General features: G+C 40.6%; 2 protein-coding genes across 2 annotated transcripts in view; one reads left to right on the forward strand and one right to left on the reverse strand.

Moving 5' to 3' along the window:
• HSPBAP1 (HSPB1 associated protein 1) overlaps positions 1–9,367 on the forward strand; it is a 67,409-nt gene extending 58,042 nt beyond the window's left edge. Inside the window, exon 9 of the mRNA XM_079921338.1 lies at positions 9,288–9,367. Coding sequence (XP_079777464.1) covers positions 9,288–9,311 — 24 coding nt within the window. The 3' untranslated portion in view covers positions 9,312–9,367. The remainder of the gene's footprint in view (positions 1–9,287) is intronic.
• PARP14 (poly(ADP-ribose) polymerase family member 14) overlaps positions 773–22,192 on the reverse strand; it is a 46,531-nt gene continuing 25,111 nt past the window's right edge. The window contains exons 9-17 of the mRNA XM_079921336.1: positions 21,378–21,456; positions 18,813–18,962; positions 18,436–18,498; positions 16,957–17,124; positions 12,895–13,101; positions 9,387–9,986; positions 7,745–7,878; positions 2,331–2,505; positions 773–1,659 (exon numbers count right to left, since the gene is read on the reverse strand). Of these exons, the coding sequence (XP_079777462.1) occupies positions 1,370–1,659; positions 2,331–2,505; positions 7,745–7,878; positions 9,387–9,986; positions 12,895–13,101; positions 16,957–17,124; positions 18,436–18,498; positions 18,813–18,962; positions 21,378–21,456 (1,866 nt within the window). The 3' untranslated portion in view covers positions 773–1,369. The remainder of the gene's footprint in view (positions 1,660–2,330; positions 2,506–7,744; positions 7,879–9,386; positions 9,987–12,894; positions 13,102–16,956; positions 17,125–18,435; positions 18,499–18,812; positions 18,963–21,377; positions 21,457–22,192) is intronic.

A 22,192-nucleotide genomic window follows, 5' to 3' on the forward strand; every position in this document is an offset into this window, starting at 1 on the left:
TTTGGTTTATTTATGCACAAGGCTTTAAAATCATCAGAAGCTAGGCTGCCAAGGAAAATGTGCTATTTAATACCCTTAGATTCATTTAATCTTAACATAGTAGAAGGGCTTCATACTGAAAATATAGCAGGCATTATCCCTTTTTTCCACTGGGCAGAACTAAGACCATGAATAAAAGTTATAAAAAGGCAGATTTGGGTTCAACTTTAGAAAGAACCAATTGGAAACAGGGCTGCTGCACTGCACAACTCCATGGGATACAGCTCACCTAGTCCCCAAGCTAGACCACAGCCCCCCGGACTGTGCAGGACGTGGCTGCATTGCAGTCCCAGAGCCCTGACCAGAGCTGTCCCACATGTCCATAGGCTGCTTTGTGAAAAAGCTCCCTGCCATGGAATCTCATCGATTTGAGGCAAAGTGACAATAAGTCAAGGGTGTTGAAGAGATGGTTCCCACTTTGGTTAGGAGTCTGACAGGGCTTCTTCATTCTTAAGTGGTTTATGAAACACTTATGCAGCATCTATTGTACATCAGGCACAGACCTCAGCCCAGGGATAAAGAAAATTAGACGCCATCCCTGCACCCAGGGAAGACAGCAGCCCCACCCACTTAGTAATACTGTGCTCCCCACAGCAGTATGGAGTCCTGACATGATACCAGCTGTCTCTCAGTGGCAGCTGAAGTTATATCACTGTGTCCTCTGCCTTTAAGATTAATGTTATTCTTACATGTGGAATCTAGAAAAATGGTACAGATGAACCTATTTTCAGGGCAGGAATAGAGATGAAGACGTAAAGAACGGATGTGTGGACGTGGAGGGGGAAGTGGGGGTGGGATGAACTGGGAGATTGGGATTGACATGTATACATTACCAGTGTAAAATAGATGGCTAGTGGGTACCTGCTGTATAGCACAGGGAGCTCAGCTCAGTGCTCTGTGGTGACCTAGATGGGTGGGGTGGCGGGGGTGGGGGGGAGATCCAAGAGGGAGGGGATGTATGTATACACATAGCTGATTCACTTGGTTGTATAGCAGAGACGAACACAACATTGTAAAGCAACTATACCCCAATTTAAAAAAAAAGACAGATTAATGTTACACTCTCCTTCCTGGAAATAAACACCTGTACGTCTACAGATGTGATATCCATGGTTGAGGACACACAGTTGTAACTCTAAGTTATCCAATTAAATTCTCAAATTCTCAAGAGAGGTTCATTCCAGTTTTGAAAGAGAGGCTGGAGAATGTCTGATTTCAGTGACAAGGGTCCTCTGATCTTAGAAAAAGCTGTTAAGAGAAAAAAAACCTACAGCTTGCTTTACAGTTAGCTATGTATAGATGAGTATCTTCTGCAAAGGATACCAAAATGTTAATGTCTAAAAGTGATGAGGTACTCTGGGTAAGCCTGGTAGTCATAAAATACCACAAATAAATTTGGATTTTGCACACAATCTGTGACAGTGTCATATGAGTCAGTAGGATTTTGGGGGTCCCTTAGAGGAGGCACAATTAATGACTTGTTTCCAACTGTGTAGGATCCAGTGAGTACTCGCACATAATACATACGCTTCTTCCCATTTGCGTCCGGTCTGGAGTATGTATCACTGGCAGAATAATGGGCACTGACAGCGAAATAGGTTCCCTTTCCGTATGCCGTAGCTGTGAAGAGAAAAACAAAACATCTTTAAGGATTTCAATTTAGTCTATAATTTGACATGTTGACCCAATATGTCAAATAATGTTAAAATAATGTTCAGTTCTCTCTAAAGCTTCTTTTAAATTTTTTGTGTGTGTTTTTTATTCTTTTTTTTTTTTTTTTTTTGGTTATGTTGGGTCTTCGTTGCTGCGTGCAGGCTTCCTCTAGTTGAGGCGAGCGGGGGCTACTCTTCGTTGTGGTGCGCGGGCTTCTCATTGCAGTGGCTTCTCTTGTTGCGGAGCATGGGCTCTAGGCACACAGGCTTCAGTAGTTGTGGCACGTGGGCTCTAGAGCGCAGGCTCAGTAGTTGTGGCGCACGGGCTTAATTGCTCTGTGGCATGTGGGATCTTCCTGGACCAGGGCTCGAACCCGTGTCCCCTGCATTGGCAGGCAGATTCTTAACCACTGTGCCACCAGGGAAGTCCCTGGTTTTTTATTCTTAAAAATCATTCCCCCACCCTGAAGGGCCAGTCAGTCCCTTCGGGATGAAATATAGTGAGTCTAACCTAAAACTTTGGCTGTAACATGGCCCCCAACAATGAGAGAACACAACACCATCCATACTGTCCCCAGCCAGCTTGGGTTCTCATGGCTGACACCTCATTTGAAGCAGCCAGATTACTTGCGTCCTTACCATTCTTTCCAGCATAACTGCGGTTAAAGCCTTTTCCGTTCACAAGTGTCACTGAGTCGGCATCTGTCCCATGGAAGAGCAGCTTCTCATTTATTAATTGGCCATTTTTGGCGTCCATGTTGTTTTTCTTTGTCTGGTAGTGTTTCCAGAGCTCTGGATTCTGGATCCTCTCAATCTGCAAATCAATAAGGAAAAATTTGCTGTCAGTGCCAAGAGCCCTTGGCAAGATACAACAGATGAAACACGACCATTATTTCTCATAAGTATATACAAATTACAAAAAACAGCAAATTCAATGCCAGATGGCAAATTTCTACATTCAGAAGTCTTTTTAGATCCAGAGTTTCACAGAAACAGGCCTTGGTAAGAACGTTAATTTAATTTTAAACATCTTTTATGTACCACATGAGAGCAGACAATGTTTAGGATCTTAAGTCCTCATTATTTGAACTTGGCTGACCAAAGCCTCTTCAACTCCTAACTGCTCCTGTTGCCATCTACCTCACTATGTCACTTTGTCTCTCTCCTCCAGTGAGAGAGTATTCTAATAGTGGGAGAAGCACTAGTGTCTAGGCAAGAAGGAAATTAATTAGTGAAAATTAATCTCTGGTCCAGTTGGAAGAGTGGGGCATGAATCCTGGTGGGAGGGGATCTGGTTATAGACCAAAGTGGCCATGCTTTGACCATACTCTTTGGCCTCCAGGGCTGTGGTGGAAACTCCTTGGGTCTTGGGTTGCAGATCAGTTTCTACACTCCCCTAATCACCAGGTGGTGGCAGTTTCATAAGGTTGACTTGGGAAAGAGTGAAGGGTGGGTAAGGGAGGCAAGGACCCTCATGGACAGGCATAAGGTGAAGGTTCCATGTGGTCAGAATCTTCCAGTCCAGGGAACTCTCGAGTCTGACACTATTATTACCTGCCTTTATTGGGTTCTTCTTTTTTTTTTTTTTCAGTTTTGGGTTTCCCGTTTTTAATTAAGATACAATGAATACACCTTAATACAATTAAGTTTGCAGGCTTCTCTGGTGGCACAGTGGTTCAGAATCCACCTGCCAATTCAGGGGATGTGGGTTCGAGCCCTGGTCAGGGAAGATCCCACATGCCGCATGCACCACAACTACTGAGCCTGCGCTCTAGAGCCCACGAGCCACAACTACCGAGCCCTTGTGCCACAACTATTGAAGCCCGGGCACCTAGAGCCCGTGCTCTGCAACAGGAGAAGCCACCACAATGAGAAGCCCATGCACCGCAACAAAGAGTAGCCCCCGCCTGCCACAACTAGAGAAAGCCCACGTGCAGCAACGAAGACCCAGTGCAGCCAAAAATAAATAAAATTAATTAATTTAAAAAAAAGATACAGTTTGCCCTCTAGTTCCAAGTCTCAGCATTATCATGTATTTTGTTGATCCAATTTATAATCTTAAATTTTATTTTTCCTTTTACCTACAACTGAGTTTCTAATCTTCAAACTACTTCCAATTTATTTCTATTTACTTTAAATCTTATTTATTTTACTCATTTTTAAAAGCCTTAAAATTTTATTCACACCGAGTTTTGAAACCATTCTTAATTTCTTAGTCCTTTTATTCTTGTTTCTCACCCTTTTTTAGTGTATATGCTGAAGTGAGCACAAACCCTTTTAAAATTTAATAACCACACAAAGAAAATTATTTCAAGTAATTTTGAACACAGTAATCTGAGTCTGTTTTCCTAGTAGGATAAATTCTAAGCTTTACTTAGTAGGCTTATTTTAGCAGCAGGCTCTGGCTATGATAGACTACTTGTATCAGACCAAACTTCTTGCCAACAACTACTAGAAGAGCTAGTGGGGAAAAAAGTCTGTTTGAAGGCAACAAGGATTTGAGCCAAGTTCCTGGAGAGAAGGGAAGTGCAGAGTGAAACAAAGTCAGAAGATAACAGAGTAACTTCTTCAAAGTGCTTAAAGAAAATGACTACCAATTCAGAATTTTGTACCCAGCAAAAATATCCTTCAAAGAATGAGGGTGAAATAAATTTTCAGACAAACTGAGAGAATTCATCACTACCAGACCTGCACTAGAAGAAATACTAAAGCCAGAGGAAAATGACCCCAGATGAGGCACAGAAATACAAGAAGGACTGAAAAGTAGTGGGATGAAAGGGTAAATATGTATATAAAATTATATACATATTATATATACACACACACACATATCTGAGTCACTTTGCTGTATACCAGAAACTAACACAGTATTGTAAATCAACAATAGTTCAATAAAAGTAAATAAATAAATAAAGCTTCTTTGATGCCTCACCTACAAAATATATTCTTGCAAAAAATATTCATCTGAATTTACCCAAGCCTTTCAACCTAACTCCAAGCTTACCATAAATAAAGCGGATAGAGGAATAAATTAGATGACACCATGGGCAATCAGACAAATCTAGAATCTGTAAAACTGCTTGGATTCTTAAAAAATCTAGGTGAGACAGAGCCAGAATGTGGAACATTCTACAATACAACTAGCTTAAACTCTTCTAAAATTTCAATGTCATGAAATATAATGTTTAAAAATGCAGGAGTACTGTTCTATATCAGAAGAGATGAAGGAGACACAATGACAAAATGCAATGTGTGAGTCCAGATTGGGGGCAGGGATTGGGAGGAAGTTATAAGAAAGCTGTTTAGAGCAACAGGGGTGATTTGAATATTGACCTTCTATTGGATATTATTATAAAGGATAATGATATTTATGTTATTTAAGAGAATGTTTCTATTCTTAGGATACATATGCTATAATATTTAGGAGTGTCATGATATCTGCAACTTACTTTCAATTGTTTCAGGAAAAACAGAGTGAGGGGAAAAAAAGCAAATGTTACAAAATTGTTGAATCTAGGTGGAAGTTCATGGGTGTTAAAAAATCGTCGTCACAAGACATGACAGTCATGAAGGATGACAGACCACCCATTTCTCATGTTAGCGCTTTTGCACTACTAGACACCTCCACAGAGGTGCCTTAAGTACAGCCTAGCTCTGCTTTTACTGGTGTCATAGACTGGGATTTCACATAAGATTTTATTTGAAAAAAGGGTTCCACTACAAAAGGGTAGTGAAGTCATTTCTCTGGTGAAGGTCTGCCAACACATGGTAAGACTCCAGGGCCCAGTGCAGACATTTCTGGTCAACTGGGTGGTCCTGCTCAATTTGGACTTGACATCTCATCACAGTGTGCCAGTCAGCCACTCCCAGAGGACTGTAATTGGTATCTTTAATGAAACTTATTGTCTCAGAACCAGACCATGAAAGAGCTGCGTACTTGAATTACATTTTCTTGGTACCACATATAATTGTTTTGCTCAACATACAGGGATCTATCTACTTGGCAAGGTTATTTATTCTTCCAGTTTTATTAAGATATAGTTTACGTTCATATAGCACTGTATAAGTTTAAGATGTACAGCATAGTGGTTTGACTTACATATATCATGAAAAGATCATCGTAAGTCCAGTGAACATCCGTCATCTCATATAGATAGAAAATTAAAGAAATTTTTTCCTTGTGATGAGAACTCCCAGGATCCACCACTCTCCCAACAACTTTCACACATAATATAGTGTATGAAAGCACTGTTGATTATATTTATCATGTTGTACATTACAACCCCAGTACTCATTTATCTTATAACTGCAAGTTTGTACCTTTTGCCTACCTTTCACCCAGTTCCCTCTCCCTATACCCCCTGTCTCTGGTAACCACAAATCTGATCTCTTTTTCTATGAGTTTGTTTATTTTTGAAGTATAACTGACCTACAACACTGCTAGTTCCTGTTACACAGCATAGTGATTCAATACCTCCATATATTTCAAAATGATCACCAAGATAAGCCCAGCCATGATCAGTCACCATACAAAGATATGATACAATTATTGACTATATTACCCACACTGCACATTTCATACCTGTGACTCAGCAATCTCTCTAACCTATTCCTCTCCTTCCTACATTGAGGGATTAAAAACAAATGGTATAAAATTTGATACTGAATTTACTGTGAGGATGATTCTGAAGATGTTCTCTAGTACTTATTCACAGGAGAACTCTTTCAGGAGTCAGTCTCAGTATTGTGAAAAACTGTTGAGTCTCCTGATCAAATGCTTTGCTCTTTGATTTATGGACATTATGAATCTTATAGCTGAGTGTTTACTTCTTTACTTTGTCTACTAGGCAGATCAAGGACAAATTTGAGGGCCTCCTCTAGTAACTATCTAGGACGTCATGTTACGTATTTTTGTGAACTAACAATACCTCTGTAATTATCTTAATTTCCCTGCCCTACTTTTCTTTTTGTCCATATTTGTTATCTGAAGGTATATCTTTGTAGTACGCTTCAAATCTTTTTTGAATTATTATGTAATAATAATAATATATGTATTATTAAGTACATGAATAAACAGAGTGGTGGCAGTACAAATAGGGAATAAGAGAAAATTTGCAAAGAAAGACAATGCAGGCCTTACTGGCAGACTTGTTATTACAGATGAAGGGAAGGTACTCAAAGATCTCTAGCTTTACTCAGAAAGTGGTGGAACCAAAGACAGAAAGCAGGAAGGAAGGGGAAATGATGAGATGAGTTAGATTTTAGGGAAATTGATTTAGCAGACAGATATTCAAGTGGAGACTTTTTTAGGCCACTTGGGAACTCAAGTTCTAGAACTTGAGTCAAAGATCCAGGTCGGTGATGTTGATTTAAGAGCTATCAACACTGAAATAATAGCTGCAGCCAAGAAGAGTAAAAACGTTCCCTGGTGAACTGCAGAGACAGAATACCAAAATATAAATCCTGTGGGTTACCTAGGATTAGGGGTTTAGAGGAAGAACAGATGCCAGTGAAAATGAAAGGAACATTAGTTAAAAGAAGGAGAAGCAAGCATCAAAATAATACTGTCCTAGAAGTCAAGGGAGAAAAATAATTTCAAAAAGGAAACTTTCTAAATTAATGTTTAAAAGCAGAAGATGCCAAAATAAGGGAAATGAACAGGGAAAGGACTGCTGGATTATCAAGGAAGCAAGGAGCAGAAGCACATAGTCCTGATCTGATGTGCTAGTTATCAACTCCAACTTTGCTAGTTATCAACTCCAACTGTGGAGCCATATCTAGGAGTTATTATTAGCTTGCTTCACAAAGTAAACATATATCTTTATTATTCTAATATATTACAATCTAATAGATTGTAATAACTGACACAAGAATTTCAATGTCTCAGTAATCATAGTGACATGAGTAGAATCTAGAATTTAAAAACTAATTGCCGTAAAATATTTCTAATTCTGGGTAAAAATGTGATAGGAAGTGAATGAAAGTGTATTTATCCAGGACGATGATACCTCTATCTCCACCGTGTAGAAACTCCATGTCAGCGGAAGGCTTACCTTCTCTATGATGAGGTGTGCACAGGTCTCATTAAACTTGCTTGCCACAGTTTTGTATTCTGAATTATCAGGCTGTAGCTCAACCACACGGACTTTCTGCTGCTTCATATCACTCCAGTATAAGGGGATCTCAACTGCAAAGTAGACATTTGAAAACTCCCTCGCACCTAGAAAGGCTCATCCGCATAGTCCACATTCCTGGTATGCTTTGAAAAACTGAGTATCATTTGTGCTCTTGTTTTACAATCTCCTAATTCAAGGTGTTCAAGAAGCCCCTTATCTTTCTAGAAGAATGTTTTCAAAATGTGGACCACAGATAACCCGCCTCAGAACCAACTATAACACTTGCTTAAAAAAAAACTCACAGGGCTTCCCTGGTGGCGCAGTGGTTGAGAGTCCGCCTGCCGACGCAGGGGACGCGGGTTCGTGCCCCGGTCCAGGAAGATCCCACATGCCGCGGAGCGGATGGGCCCGTGCGCCATGGCCGCTGAGCCTGCGCGTCCGGAGCCTGTGCTCCGCAACGGGGGAGGCCACAGCAGTGAGAGGCCCGTGTACCGCAAAAAAACAAACAAACAAACAAAAAAACTTCACAGATCTACCGAATCAATATCTCTGAGGGTGGAACCTGGGTACCTGCATCTTAACAAGTTTGATCATGCTCAGATTTGAGAACTATCGGTGTAATGTAACTCAGCTGCATATTCTGTTCAGTCTCTAATCTGTCATAATTTAATAATTTTACATATAATATAAATGATTTCCCTACAATGTTTTCAATAAATAGTCATTAATGTTTTGCTTACAAATGCATGGCTTTTTGCCAGAACTCACCACAACCACCAGGCCTTCCACATCTATTCTTTCATTATTCTTCACAGCATCCTTAACAGTTGGGTGGGTGGGAGGTTTTGCTACATGGCAGGTTGTGGTGGCAGCTCTGTCTCCCCGTCTGCTAAACAGAATACTGTATTTGACTTGTCATTTCCCCAGGGTTGCTCAGAGTCTGAGGAATTCGTTCACATTGATCTCTCAATGTACTGAAAGCCAATTCAGTAGTTTTCAGTGGGGGATTTATGTGGTTCAAAGGCAGGAATAGCTGACTACACAAGACAAGTATTCCCTTCTCAGGAATCTTGAAGACTGCTTCCTCATGTGTGCGTCAAAGAATCTTATCCTCGGGGCAGAGGAGCCAGTGACTTCTGGGAGAAGATCCTTCAGGCTCCCCATCCACTCTGGGTCATCAGTCACAGACACAGAGTGCCCACTCTCTGACTAGGCTGTCTTCAGTCTTTTGTTCTAGAAAGGCTTGGGCTTCTTTACAGCCCATGGCTTTCCCTTTCCTGACAGAAGCAGCCATTACCTCCCCAGCAAAACTGGCTCCGGGAAGCTTGTAAACTGTAGAGATGAGAACAAATGCAACATTTGACTATTGTTACCATTAAGATAATAATGATCAGCTGTTGGGTACACCCTGTGCTGTATTTTCGTGGCCAAAGTGTAAGCTCCTTCAGCTGAGACCAAGTTTTCTATTTTCTTCCATAAGGGTACTTGGATTTTATCTACTTGAACAACATTTTGATGTATGTACAACACACATCACAGGCATAAAGTAATGGACAAGAAGCATGAAAGTTTGATTCACCTTCAGATTTTGTATGGCGCCGAACAGGTAAACTCTTTCCCTTTGCATCTGTAGCAGTGTATGTTTTCAAGTCCACTGTGTAGCTCTGATGATTAATTTTAACATCAATTGTCTTTCTCTTTTGTTTCTTTGCATCCTCCAGTTGCATATTGGTAATTTTGTCAAAACTATGAAAATTTTTATCGTCCTTATATTGCCATTCCACAAAATCACTGGTACGATCTGCCAGGTATTCCTGTTCTTTGGACAATCTAACTCTCTTGATCATGTCCTCAATTGCATTTCTAACCTGTACCACATCTTTGGTAATTCCAGAAACCTCAATCAAAGGCCTTTCACGGTCCAAGGAAATGGAAATATTTAACTTCTTCTGAAGCTCATTCAATTCCTGGTATTCCTTTACATCAAAGTTTTTGATACATTCATCTTCACTGGTGTAGGGACACTGTTCCTTTTGAATGAGATCCTGTATCCAGAAGAGGACGTTTTCTACACTTTTTACATTTTCACCACATACCTGAAATATTGCTGATTCTGTTTTCTTTTCTAAAACCAAAGGAGTCTGTTTTGGGGGAGATTTACTTGAGAAGCCCAAGAATGCTAAAAAAGAAAAGAAAGGAAGATTAGCTCTTTCTTTCTTTCCTTCTTCCTTCCTCCCTCCCTCTTCCCTCCCTCCCTCCTCCCTCCCTCCCTCCTTCCTCTCTTCCTCTCTCTCTTTCTTTGTCACCATGCTGTACATTACAACCCTAGGACTTGTTTATCTTATAACTGGATGCTTTTACCCTTTTGACCAACTTCACCCATTTCACCCAACTCCCACACCCCCTGCACCCACCGGCAATCACCAATCTGTCCTTTGTATAAGTGCTATCATACAGTATTTGTCTTTCTCTGTCTTATTTCATTGAGCATAATGCCCTCAAGGTCCACACATGTTGTTGCATGTAGCAGGATTTCCTTCTTTTTTATGCCTGAGTAATATTCCATATACACCACATCTTCTTTATAATTCATCTTTCAATGTTTCCATGTTGTGGCTACTGAAAATAATGCTGCAGTGAACATGGATTCCAGAGAGTGATTTCATTTCCTTCAGATAAATACCCAGAAGTGGAATTGCTGGATCCTATGGTAGTTCTATTTCTAGACTTTTGAGGAACCTCCATGCTGTTTTCCACAGTAGCTGCACCAATTTACATTCCCACCAACAGTGCATGAGGGTTCCCTTTTCTCCACATCCTCACCAACACTTGTTATTTCTTGTCTTTTTTTTTTTTTAAATCATTTATTTTCCCCTATGTTTTCTTCTAGGAGTTTTATGGTCAGGTCTTAACATTTGAGTTTTTAATACTTTTTTTTTTGGCTGTGACATGTGGTATGTGGGATTTTAGTTCCCTGACCAGGGATCAAACCCATGTCCCCTGCAGTGGAAGCATGGAGTCTTAACCACTGGACCACAAGGGAAGTCCCTTGTCTTTTTTTTAAATATTTTATTTATTTATTTGGTTGCACTGGGTCTTAGTTGCAGCAGGCGGGCTCCTTAGTTGCAGCTCACCTGCTCCTTAGTTGTGGCATGTGAGCTCTTAGTTGTGGCGTGCATGTGGGATCTAGTTCCCTGACCAGGGACTGAACCTGGGCCCCCTGCATTGGGAGCACGGAGTCTTAACCACTGTGCCACCAGGGAAGTCCCTCCCTTGTCTTTTTGATAATAGCTGTTCTATCATGTGAGGTGATCACTCATTATGATTTTGATTTCCATTTCCCTGATGATTAATGATGTTGAGCACCTTTTCATGTACCTATTGGCCAGTTGTATATCTTTTTGGAAAAACGTCTATTCAGATACTCTATTTTAAAATCAAATTGTTTGGGGTTTTTTCTATTGTTGTATGAGTTCTTTATATATTTTGGATTTAACCCCTTATCAGATATACGATTTGCAAATATTTTCTCCCACTCAGTGGGTTCTCTTTTCATTTTGTTTATGATGTCCTTTGCTGTGTAGATTTTCAGTTTGATGTAGTCCCACTTATTCATTTTGCTTTTGTAATTTTAGTGTAAAATCTAAACAATCATTGCTAAGACCAGTGTTGAGGAGCTCACCCATATGTTTTCTTGTAGGAGTTTTATGGTTTCAAGTCTGTTTGTTCTACCTCAGAAGTGCCACTGGAATTTTGATAGGGATAGCATTGAATCTGTAGATTGCTTTAAGTAGTATGGATATTTTAACAATATTAATCCTTCCAATCCATGAGCATGAACTATCTTTCCATTTATTTGTATCTTCTTCAGTTTCTTTCATCAATGTTGTATATTTTCATGATACAGGTCTTTCACCTCCTTGGTTAAATGTATTCCTGGGTATTTTATTCTTTTTGATGCAATTATAAATGGGATTGTTTTCTTAATATCTCTGTGACAGTTCACTAAAGATTAGCTATTTCAAGTCAGACAGAGAAAGACAAATACTGTATGACCTCACTGATATGCAGAATCTGAAAAAAAAAAACTCATAGAAAAAGAGATCAGATTTATGGTTACTAGGAGTAACCATAAATTACTCCTAGTAAAGCGGGGTGAGGGTGGGAGGAGATTGGAGAAAGGCGGTCAAAAGATACAAACTTCCAATTACAAGATAAATAAGTACTAGGGATGTAATGTACAGAATGATGATTGTAATATTGTGATTTATAAGAAAAAATAGGGCTTCCTTGGTGGCGCAGTGGTTGAGAGTCCGCCTGCTGATGCAGGGGACACGGGTTCGTGCCCCGGTCTGGGAAGATCCCACATGCTGCGGAGCGGCTGGACCAGTGAGGCATGGCTGCTGAGCCTGCGCGTCCGGAGCCTGTGCTCCGCAACGGGAGAGGCCACAACACTGAGAGGCCCGCATACTGCAAAAAAAAAAAAAAAAACATATATATATATATATATATATATATATATGAAAAAATATATTTGGTCAGAATGACCAAATATTTTTCCCATATATACAGTATTTGGCTTGTGCTTGGTATCTGAAGCGGAAGGCAGTCTTGGGCACTGAGCCCTTTACCTGTGGAATCTGATTCCATCTCTGGGTAGATGATGTCAGAATTGAGTTGAATCCTCAGACACCCTGCTGGTGTCTGAGAATTGCTTGTAGGCACAGGGAAGCCTCCATACACATTGGAACTGGGTCCAGAAACCTTCTTTAATGACTGTAGTTAACACTACTATATGATAGATATGAAAGTTGTTAAGAGAGTTCTTGTCACAAGGAAAAAATTCTTTTCTTTTTATTGTATCTGTGTGACATGATGGATGCTAACTAAACTTATTGTGGTATTCGTTTCACAATATATGTAAGTCAAACCATTATGCTGTATACCTCAAACTTATACAGTGATGTATGTCAACTCTATCTCCATAAAGCTGGAAAAAAGCTAATAAACTACCAGAAAAAAAAATAGCTATTTCTCATGTGACATCAATATTAGGAACACGTATTTCATAAAAATGAACAACTCACATGTCATTTTAGACATCATAGACTGCTGGGGAGAAGCCTGAGATCCTTCTCTTTTTTTCATGATGGCATAAAACACATCCAGTAATTGAGGCAGAAAGATAACAACTTTAACTTTTTTCATAGACTGGACCAATCCTTTCTGAATAAAGTCTTCAATGGCATCAATTATGGCTGCTGCAACCTTATCTGGGTCTTGGTTGGCACTTCCTAGAAAGGCAAATAATAAAAATGATTGGGAAAAAAAAAGATCCAACTGGATTTGAAAAAGAAGACCCAACTGGAGAAGGCTGAGGAATAAATTAGGGATTCTGATTCTCAGAATAAATTCCCACTCCTCAACTCTTTCATCACCATGGACTTTTCTAAAATGCATCAGCAGACACCCTTGAAGTCCTAGATGTAACGGGGAGTTTTTGTTCCAGGATGTCGGGAACAGCCCAACAATGAACAAAGGGCCCAGAAACATAACTTGGTGTCTGATATCTTATTTGCTCTATTCAGCTGATCCCAGCTCACTATGTTCCTCTGTGTTACAGAGCACAGTTAACCTTTCTTGGCTCACTGGTGTCCTCAAAAGATCCACAAAAAGCAAAAGATGCTAATGTATGTTGAAATGTCATGCTCTTTAAAGAGAACAGGTCTTCCCTGGTGGTACAGTTGGTTAACAATCCGCCTGCCAATGCAGGGGACACAGGTTCAAGCCCTGGTACAGGAAGATCCCACATGCTGTGGAGCAACTAAGCCCATGTGCCACAACTACTGAGCCCGTGCTCTAGAGCTCGCATGCCACAACTACTGAAGCCCGTGCCCTAGAGCCCGTGCTCCGTAACAAGAGAAGCCACCGCAATGAGAAGCCTATGCACCACAACAAAGAGTAGCCCCCACTTGCCGCAACTAGAGAAAGCCCATACACGGCAACGACGACCCAACACAGGCAAAAAGTAAATAAATAAAAGAGAGCTAATTATAAATAAATTAATTAACTTAAAAAATAAAGAGAACAGCATTATTTTTTGTTCAGTCATTTCTTGACTATTATGTATATATCCTTATTCTCTCAGATGTCTTTGGGGACCTGATTTAAACTGAGCTCATTTCGTAAGACACCTAGAGCCATAAGCTATTTGTTATAATCTATAATTCTTTGCATACAAGTTATCCATGAGCCTCCAAAAGTTTTTCGTCCCACGGTCACTGTGATTTTAGCTGACCTGCAGCGTTCAAGGTTGCCACCTGAGCAAGGTCTTTTCCTATTTTAAGCATGCTCCACATCTTGTTTCTCAAGCCTACTGGCTAGGTAAGATCATGAAAAGTTCCTTGAAAAGGCTCACGAAAAGCCATGGAAGCAGTTCCAGGTGAATAGCAGCTGTCACATTGCGGGGTGGGGAGTGGGCAATGTGAAAGTCCTCTGGCCAACTTGGTGTGATAGACGAAGGGCCTACTTGGGTTATCCCTGTTGACCGTGCCCACTATTACTGCAGAAAGGAGAGCAGACCTCTGTGGCTTGGCTATGGGGACAACTGTAGGAATGTAGACAATCCCCATATAAAACTAACCTAGAAGGTTTGTGCAGGTTGTTTTTTTTTAATTAGATGATCGGGGAAAGAGGGAGATTCTCCATTGCAGTGTTGTAGTTATTCCATGCTATCTGGAAGAATTTAAATGGGAATGTTCAGATATATCCATTCACTCTCAATAACCTAAGCACTTGGGACACAGAGGATGTGATATGTGGGGATGAACAGGTGTTCAACAGGTGAAGTACGGACACCTGAGGGAAAGGCTACACCAGACAGAACTGCGTAAGAAGTGTGATATGTTGAACCTGGCGTGTTCAGGGGAACAGGTTTGTTTTTGAGAAAGATAAACGGGGGAGGTAGGGGGGTAGGTGGAGGAGGCACTGGAGCAGGGAGCCAGGTCTAAACAGGAGAATTTAAATAAAGGTTTAGGCAAAAGACAAGAGCTGAACAAAGAGACGAGGCCAGAATGAAGAGCTGGCTGTAGGGATTGAGGAGTTATTTAGAAAGTAAAGTCAGCAGGACCAAGTGGCCAACTGGCTTTATACTTGCCCCTTTGTTCCCCGTCTTTTGCCACCCACAGCCTTCACGTGTATTTCATAAGTCCTGTTGCACTGCAGTTGTTTGTTGACATGTCTGTGTCTCACAGAAGGCCAGGTGCCCCTTGTGGACACCAGGTGCCCCTTTTCTTAGTCATCTTTCTATCCCCGCTGCCTCAGCTCAGTGCCCGGCACATGCAGACACTCAGTAAATATTTAATCGAACTAATTAATCAACTAATGCACATAGGCGTGATGAAGAAGGTAGAGTCAAGGATTCTAGATAGAAAGTGATGTTTTTAACATGCTCAGGGATATAAGAGGAAGGGCAGGTGTGGGGGAGAAGACAATGAACTGGAGTTTGGAGTTTGCTTTGAGCTTGAGGTACTTGCAGGTACCAGTGAGCACCCATTCTCTCCCCTCAAGCCTGTGAGGAACAGTGAGAGGGCTTCCTTTACTGCCAGCAACTGTCTCAATCACAGTCTCAATTCAACTCATAATCACCACTGAGGGAGAAAGCTCCCCATCTGTTAGTCTAAGGGCCTGCTCAGGTGGTGATAGAGACAGGTAAAGAAGATGAGGAAGGAGAATTTGCTAACCTTGATTTACTTGTGCAGACCAGCAATGCAACCAGGTCAGTGGAAAAAACAACAGGTTTGCAGTAAGCCAGAAGTAATTATACAAAACTAAAACTGCCTCATTTCCTTATTTCTTCTTTGACTCCAGCCAGGGACTCCCTTGGGAAGGTCTGTGCCACCCTTAGGCTGCCTGCTTTCTTGGCACAAATAAAGTTAAGATGGAAACACAAGACAAGAGCTCAGAGGAAAAAGCAGATGGAGATAGAGACTGGGGAATCATTAGTGGGTGTCCATAGAAAATGATAGATGATCGATAGATAGAGGATACATAGATGATAGACAGACAGATAATACATTGGCTAATCTGCTAGGATTGAATGATACTACAAGGGGAATGAAAGCATAAAGGGAATATAAATTATACTTTCAGAAACAGAGAGCTAAGGAGACATAACATTCTATGTGGGAACATTAAGAGGAATGAAAAATAAGAGAAATCAAAGTATGGGAAAGAGAATTAGAAGAAGACCCAGAAAGTGACAAAGATGGTTAGGTTTATTAAGGCTAAACTTTTGGAGGGCCTAGAATGCCAGTGTGAGACACTCAAACTTAGATTCCTGAGCAGTGGAATGGTTAATCCAGTGCTGAGCCTTCTCTTTCTGGGACCAGTCAGATCCATTCCACTTCAAGCCTGAGAGTATTTGCCTCCCCTGAGCAGCTCTCTTAAAGGAGACCAAGCAGGAATCCCTGATTAATGCACATGACTCAGATTGCTGGGGAAAGAGCTCAAAGAGCATCACCTTACAAATGATAAGCCCAAAGCACCATCCTTGTAAATGAAGACTCATACAATCATTATGTAGTTTAAGGAAAATAAGAAACTTCCAAGAGGCAGGCAAGCTGAAAGGAGGAAGGTGGAGAGTTTCTGACCCATTAGAACCCACTGGATTCTGGCAACTGAGAGGTCGCAATGCCCCACGGCCAGCCCACTGTCAAGGAGGTAAGAGAAGATGGACAGCCATGCTGTCTGAGAGTCGGCCATGGGGAGGCGGAAGTCCATGCACTGATGTTTCCATGGAGAGGGGATGGAGGGGAAGTCAAAGACTAAATAATGGGGGATGTGTAGAGGATGGAAAAGAGAAAGGAGCTCATGAAAGCAATGAGAGATGGACTTTCTTTCCTTTCCCCTCCCTCCCTCTCCCTTCCCTTCCATATTAGAAAGCAAATGTCTACTATCCCAATACTCTCTTCAGTTTTCTCTTTTTTACTTAAACTATCCACAGACTTTGCTCCTTCCCTCGGGGGCTGCCCTGGCTTGAGGAAGCTGCCCTGATGTAGACTCAGCAATAAGTACATTAGCCATCAGCACCAATTCCAAGGGAAACTGGTCACCTTCGGATTTAGCCTTGACAGCCAGAGGCTACAAACCTGTCCCGATGGCTGGGAGGCAAACGGATGAGTAATTCCGCTTTTCACACTCTTGCAAAACACAGGAAACCGATCTCTTGACATTATTTCCACCAATGACATGAATAATATTCTTGCACTTCAATAATCCACCTTTGGTAATTATATAATCTCTGTGGCCCCCTTGAGCTGGGAAACACAAGACAAAAAGATGCAAAATTAGATGCTGAACCCACTCTTTTTAATACATCTTTATTGGACTATAATTGCTTCACAATGCTGTGTTAGTTTCTGTTGTACAACAAAGTGAATCAGCCATATACATACATATATCGCCATATCCCCTCCCTCTTGAACCTCCCTCACACACTCCCTATCCCACCCTTCTAGGTGGTCACAAAGTACCAAGCTGATCTCCCTGTGCTATGCTGCTGCTTCCCACCAGCTATCTATTTTACATTTGGTAGTGTATATATGTCCATGCCACTCTCTCACTTGGTCCCAGCTTCCCTCTCCCCCTCCCCGTGTCCTCAAGTCCATTCTCTATGTCTGCGTCTTTATTCCTGCTCTGCCACTAGGTTCATCAGTACCTCTTTTTTTCTTTTTAGATTCCATATATATGCATTAGCATATGGTATTTGTTTTTCTCTTTCTGCCTTACTTCACTCTGTATGACAGACTCTAGGTCCATCCACCTCACTACAAATAACTCAATTACGTTTCTTTTTATGGCTGAGTAATATTCCATTGTATGTATGTGCCACATCTTCTTTATCCATTCAGCTATCAATGGACATTTAGATTGCTTCCACATCCTGGCTATTGTAAATAGTGCTGCAATGAACATTGTGGTACATGTCTCTTTTTTAATTATGTTTTCCTCAGGGTCTATGCCCAGTAGTGGGATTGCTGGGTTGTATGTAGTTCTATTTTTAGTTTTTTAAGGAACCTCCATACTGTTCCCCATAGTGGCTGTATCAATTTACATTCCCACCAACAGTGCAAGAGGGTTCCCTTTTCTCCACACCCTCTCCAGCATATATTGTTTGTAGATTTGGGGTTGATGGCCATTCTGACCGGTGTGAGGTGATACCTCATTGTAGTTTTGATTTGCATTTCTCTAATAATTAGTGATGTTGAGCATCTTTTCATGTGCCTCTTGGCCATCTGCATGTCTTCTTTGGTGAAATGTCGATTTAGACTTTGAACCCACTCTTTGATTGTTTAAAAAACAAAATGTCTGAATTGGCAGATAAAGCATTTTATGTGAATAAGAAACTCCTGAAATACTAACTTCGATGAATCTTTCTCGCTTCTCTTTTTAACTGTGAGATGACTTTTCACTTCTAATTCTCTACAACTGGAATTCTTTAGTAAAAGGTATGATTTTAAGATCAATATGTTGTCTCCCCAATCCCAGGACTTTCCTCATCCTCCGTAGCTTCCCCTATTCAGTCTTCACTTAAAACTTAGAACCAAAAAGATAGCATTGTGCCTTACCTTGATCAGAACATTCCATTTCCACACTTTTCCCGGCATGTTCTAAAATTGCTTTGGAGACCCCTGCATGAGAAAAGCAAGATGTTTACACACATGAATAAAAAAAATTACAGGACATCTGGATCAGAATGATTGCCTAATTATCTAAATGCTTTCCCCATCATCAAAGGAACCCTATAACTTGGGTATTTCTGATAACAAAGGAGAAAAACTCATAAAAGAGCTGTTCCCGATTATGAGAAACAATGTCAAAATAATTTTTAAATGATGAATTAATAGCAAGAAGCCAAAGTTGTAGAAACCAGTTTGGCTATAGCAACTCCTTCACAGGCTCTACTGTGACTATTACACTAGTCAAAATTCCATAAGTCAAGTACCTGCTTTGAGATTAAATGTCTTTGATGTTGAATTTACAATCACATCTGCCTCTTCTTTGGTGATATCTCCAGAGGCTACCTGGAAAATGATGGGCCCAATCTTCATTTCATGCACTCCTGAATCAGGGTTAGAAATAGTCCCATATAAACCTGACAAGAAAAAAAAAATAGACTCAGTAACAAGTCGACAACAGCAAGAATGACTTAGGTCTCATGGTTCTCACCTGTGCCCCTCTCATCTCTCCCTCTCTCTCTCCCTCTCTCTCTCCCTCTCTCTCTCTCTCTCTCTCTCTTTCTCTCTCTCTCTCTCTGTGATCTCTGGCATTTAACCTGGCCCTGGCCTTGAGCCCCTGATGGTCTGTTTCTGGAAAAGGATTATAAAATATAATACATATCAAACATGGCCTTCTGCTGCTGGCTGAGGTGAATTAGCCCACTTGAGCCTTTCTTTCCCACTGACTACAAGTAAAAACATGGGACAAATACAAAAAGCCACTCTGAGAACTGAGACATGCACAACAGCAGGCAGACTGGGGAAAGGAGTCAAAACTTGAAGGAGGGCTTCCCTGGTGGCGCAGTGGTTGAGAGTCCGCCTGCCAATGCAAGGGACACGGGTTTGTGCCCCGGTCTGGGAAGATCCCACATGCCGCGGAGTGGCTGCACCCGTGAGCCATGGCCGCTGAGCCTGCGCGTCCAGAGCCTGTGCTCCGCAACGGGAGAGGCCACAACAGTGAGAGGCCCGCGTACCGCAAAAAAAAAAAAAGGAAGGAGCAGCCTGTGCTGCTTCCCATTTTGTTTTGTTTTGAAATTTTTCCTCTTTTCTCTCCCAGCTTTGACCCAAGCATGGCCCTAGTTACAGAACTACACAATGAGAACAGGCAGCAAAACTCTCAGAGAATCTCTGTCTTTGCGGCCAGAGGACTGGGAATATGGGTCCCTGTGAGCTGAAGAGTATGGCAGAGAAGCCTCATTATTTTCCATATTTTTCCTTTTTAAATCCAGGCCCTGTATCAAGGTGCCCCGGTTGCAGAACTCCACAGTGGCACCGCAGGGAGCTAAAACTCTGAAAGACATTCTGTATTTCTGTCCAGAAGAACCAGGAAAAAGGGCCTTGTGGTCTGAAAGGTGTATATGTGGTGTATGGGAAATCCCTGTGTTTTTGTTTATTTGGTCCCCTCCCCTCAACCCTCACCCCCTCTGCTTTGCCCAAGGGCACCCCTGATCACGCAGAATAATGAGGCAACAGAACAGGCAGCTTCAACTCTGAGAGAACCTTGTGCTTCTGGCCAGAAGACCTGGAAAATGGGCTTTTGCAAGTCAGAGAATGTAAGGGGAACGCTGGAGTGGTGACCCCCTGTTCTGTGTAAGACTGGAGTCAACCCTGAGCTCACCCCAGAGCTGTGCACGTGGGGCAGACCCAAGCTGCACAGCAAAGGCCTTGAGAATGGAATTGACCTTGGAACCACTGCCCACACAGAAAGTGAGGCAGAACTTGTAGAATGACATTAACTGATTGGCTACCTGCTCAAACAAACAAACAAAACAAGCACCATTTTCCAGAGGATTTTAACAGGACCCAAGTCTTACAACACGATGTTTAAAATGCCCATTCTATAATCCAAAATTGCTTGTCATACAAAGAACCAGGAAAATGTGACCAATTCTCAAGGATAAAGACACTCAATATAGAAGCTAATCCCAAGATGATTCAGATGTTGGAATGATCAGACAAAGACTTCAAAGCATCTACTATAACTACGCTCCCTGAGGTCGAAGTAAACACACTTGAATGTATGGAAATGATTTGGAATGAATGGAAAAATAGGGGTCTCTGCAGAGAAATATAAACTATAAAATAAGAATCAAATGGACATTTCAGAACTTAAAAATACAATATTTGAAATCGAAAATTCACTGGATTAGCTCAATAGTATAGTAGACAGAGAAAAGAATCAGTGAATTTGGAGGTAGATTAATAAATATTATCCAATCTGAAGAACAAAGAGAAAAAAGACTGGGAAAAAAAAAAAAAAAAAGAACAGACCCTCAGAGACATTATCAGAAGGCTTACCATTCATGTTATTGGAGCACCAGAAGGAGAGGCGAGAGAGACCAGTACAGAAAAACATATCTGAAGAGATGACTGAAAAATCCCCAGATCTGAAGACATACATACTCAGATTTAACAAGCTTCAGCAAACTCCAAATAGGATAAACTCAAATATAAGTAGCTTTGACAGAGGAGAAGCATTTGGTTGGTATCATCTCTTTAAATGTGTCTATTTCTGAAAACACTTATCACATCATCCTTAGAAAATAGTAGCCTCATCATCACCACTTAAAGACCCATTGTACAGATTATATAATCTGGCCTGCCTACTCTTTCACCCCAGATCACATAAACATGGCCAGTGTCTTGCATGCTCAGGTGTGTAGAGTATAATTTATTATTTTCTTTATCACAAATTGTTTTTTTCATAAAAATTATCCTATCATTTTTCACTTAACACTGAATACTTATTTAGCAACTAAAAATAATTTCTCTATTTAAAAGCTTTATTGAACCTTGTGTATCTTCAGCCTTGGGAACTTGGTCACTGATGAAATTTCCATTAGCCCTTCTGGCAAATTCATCTGAGAATGCCTAGAAATACAAAGACAGTTTTAATCACTACAATTCTCTGTAGATGAATGAATTTGATTCATCAGACCTTCTGATCCTACATGCACAAATATTTAGGAGAGAACAATTCTCAGAGTATCATGTATTTTCATTATAGATTTTTACATTATGAAAAATTCATAAATTCTATTTCTGTAAATACAAACTATGAAAACTATCAAAGATGTGAACAAAAATATAACTACAATACTATTTGTAATTGAGAAAAAAATAAACAGTTTAAAAATCCAACAGGGAAATGGTTAAATAAATTTTAGTATGTCCATATGTTGGAGTATTTATCAGCCATTAAAAATTATGTTTTCAAAGAATAGTTAATGGAATAGGGAAATGCTTATTTCATACTATTAAATGAAAAAAGAATGATACTAAATTACATTATATAATACCACGTTTAAAAGTCCACATATATAAAAGAAGACTAAGATGAAATACAACTAAAAGAATTTATGCATTTTTTATTGTTTAAAGTTTCTACAATGAACATGTATTACTTTCATAATCAGTAAAAGTAAATACTTTGTTGTTGTTAAAACTACAGTGTTAAGAGAAAGACAATCACAAGGACCCAAACACTTCAGTTTTTAACTTCTTATTTGTACCAGGAGAGAAACAGCTAGGGAAGTAGTGTTTTTGGAGCAAGAGGCTGGAATTCTATTTCTTTGCCTGGTTAGTGACACCCCAAAATCATCACTTT

Source organism: Stenella coeruleoalba, assembly GCF_951394435.1.
Source record: "Stenella coeruleoalba genome assembly, chromosome: 5".
In the NCBI taxonomy this organism is placed as follows: Eukaryota; Metazoa; Chordata; class Mammalia; order Artiodactyla; family Delphinidae; genus Stenella; species Stenella coeruleoalba.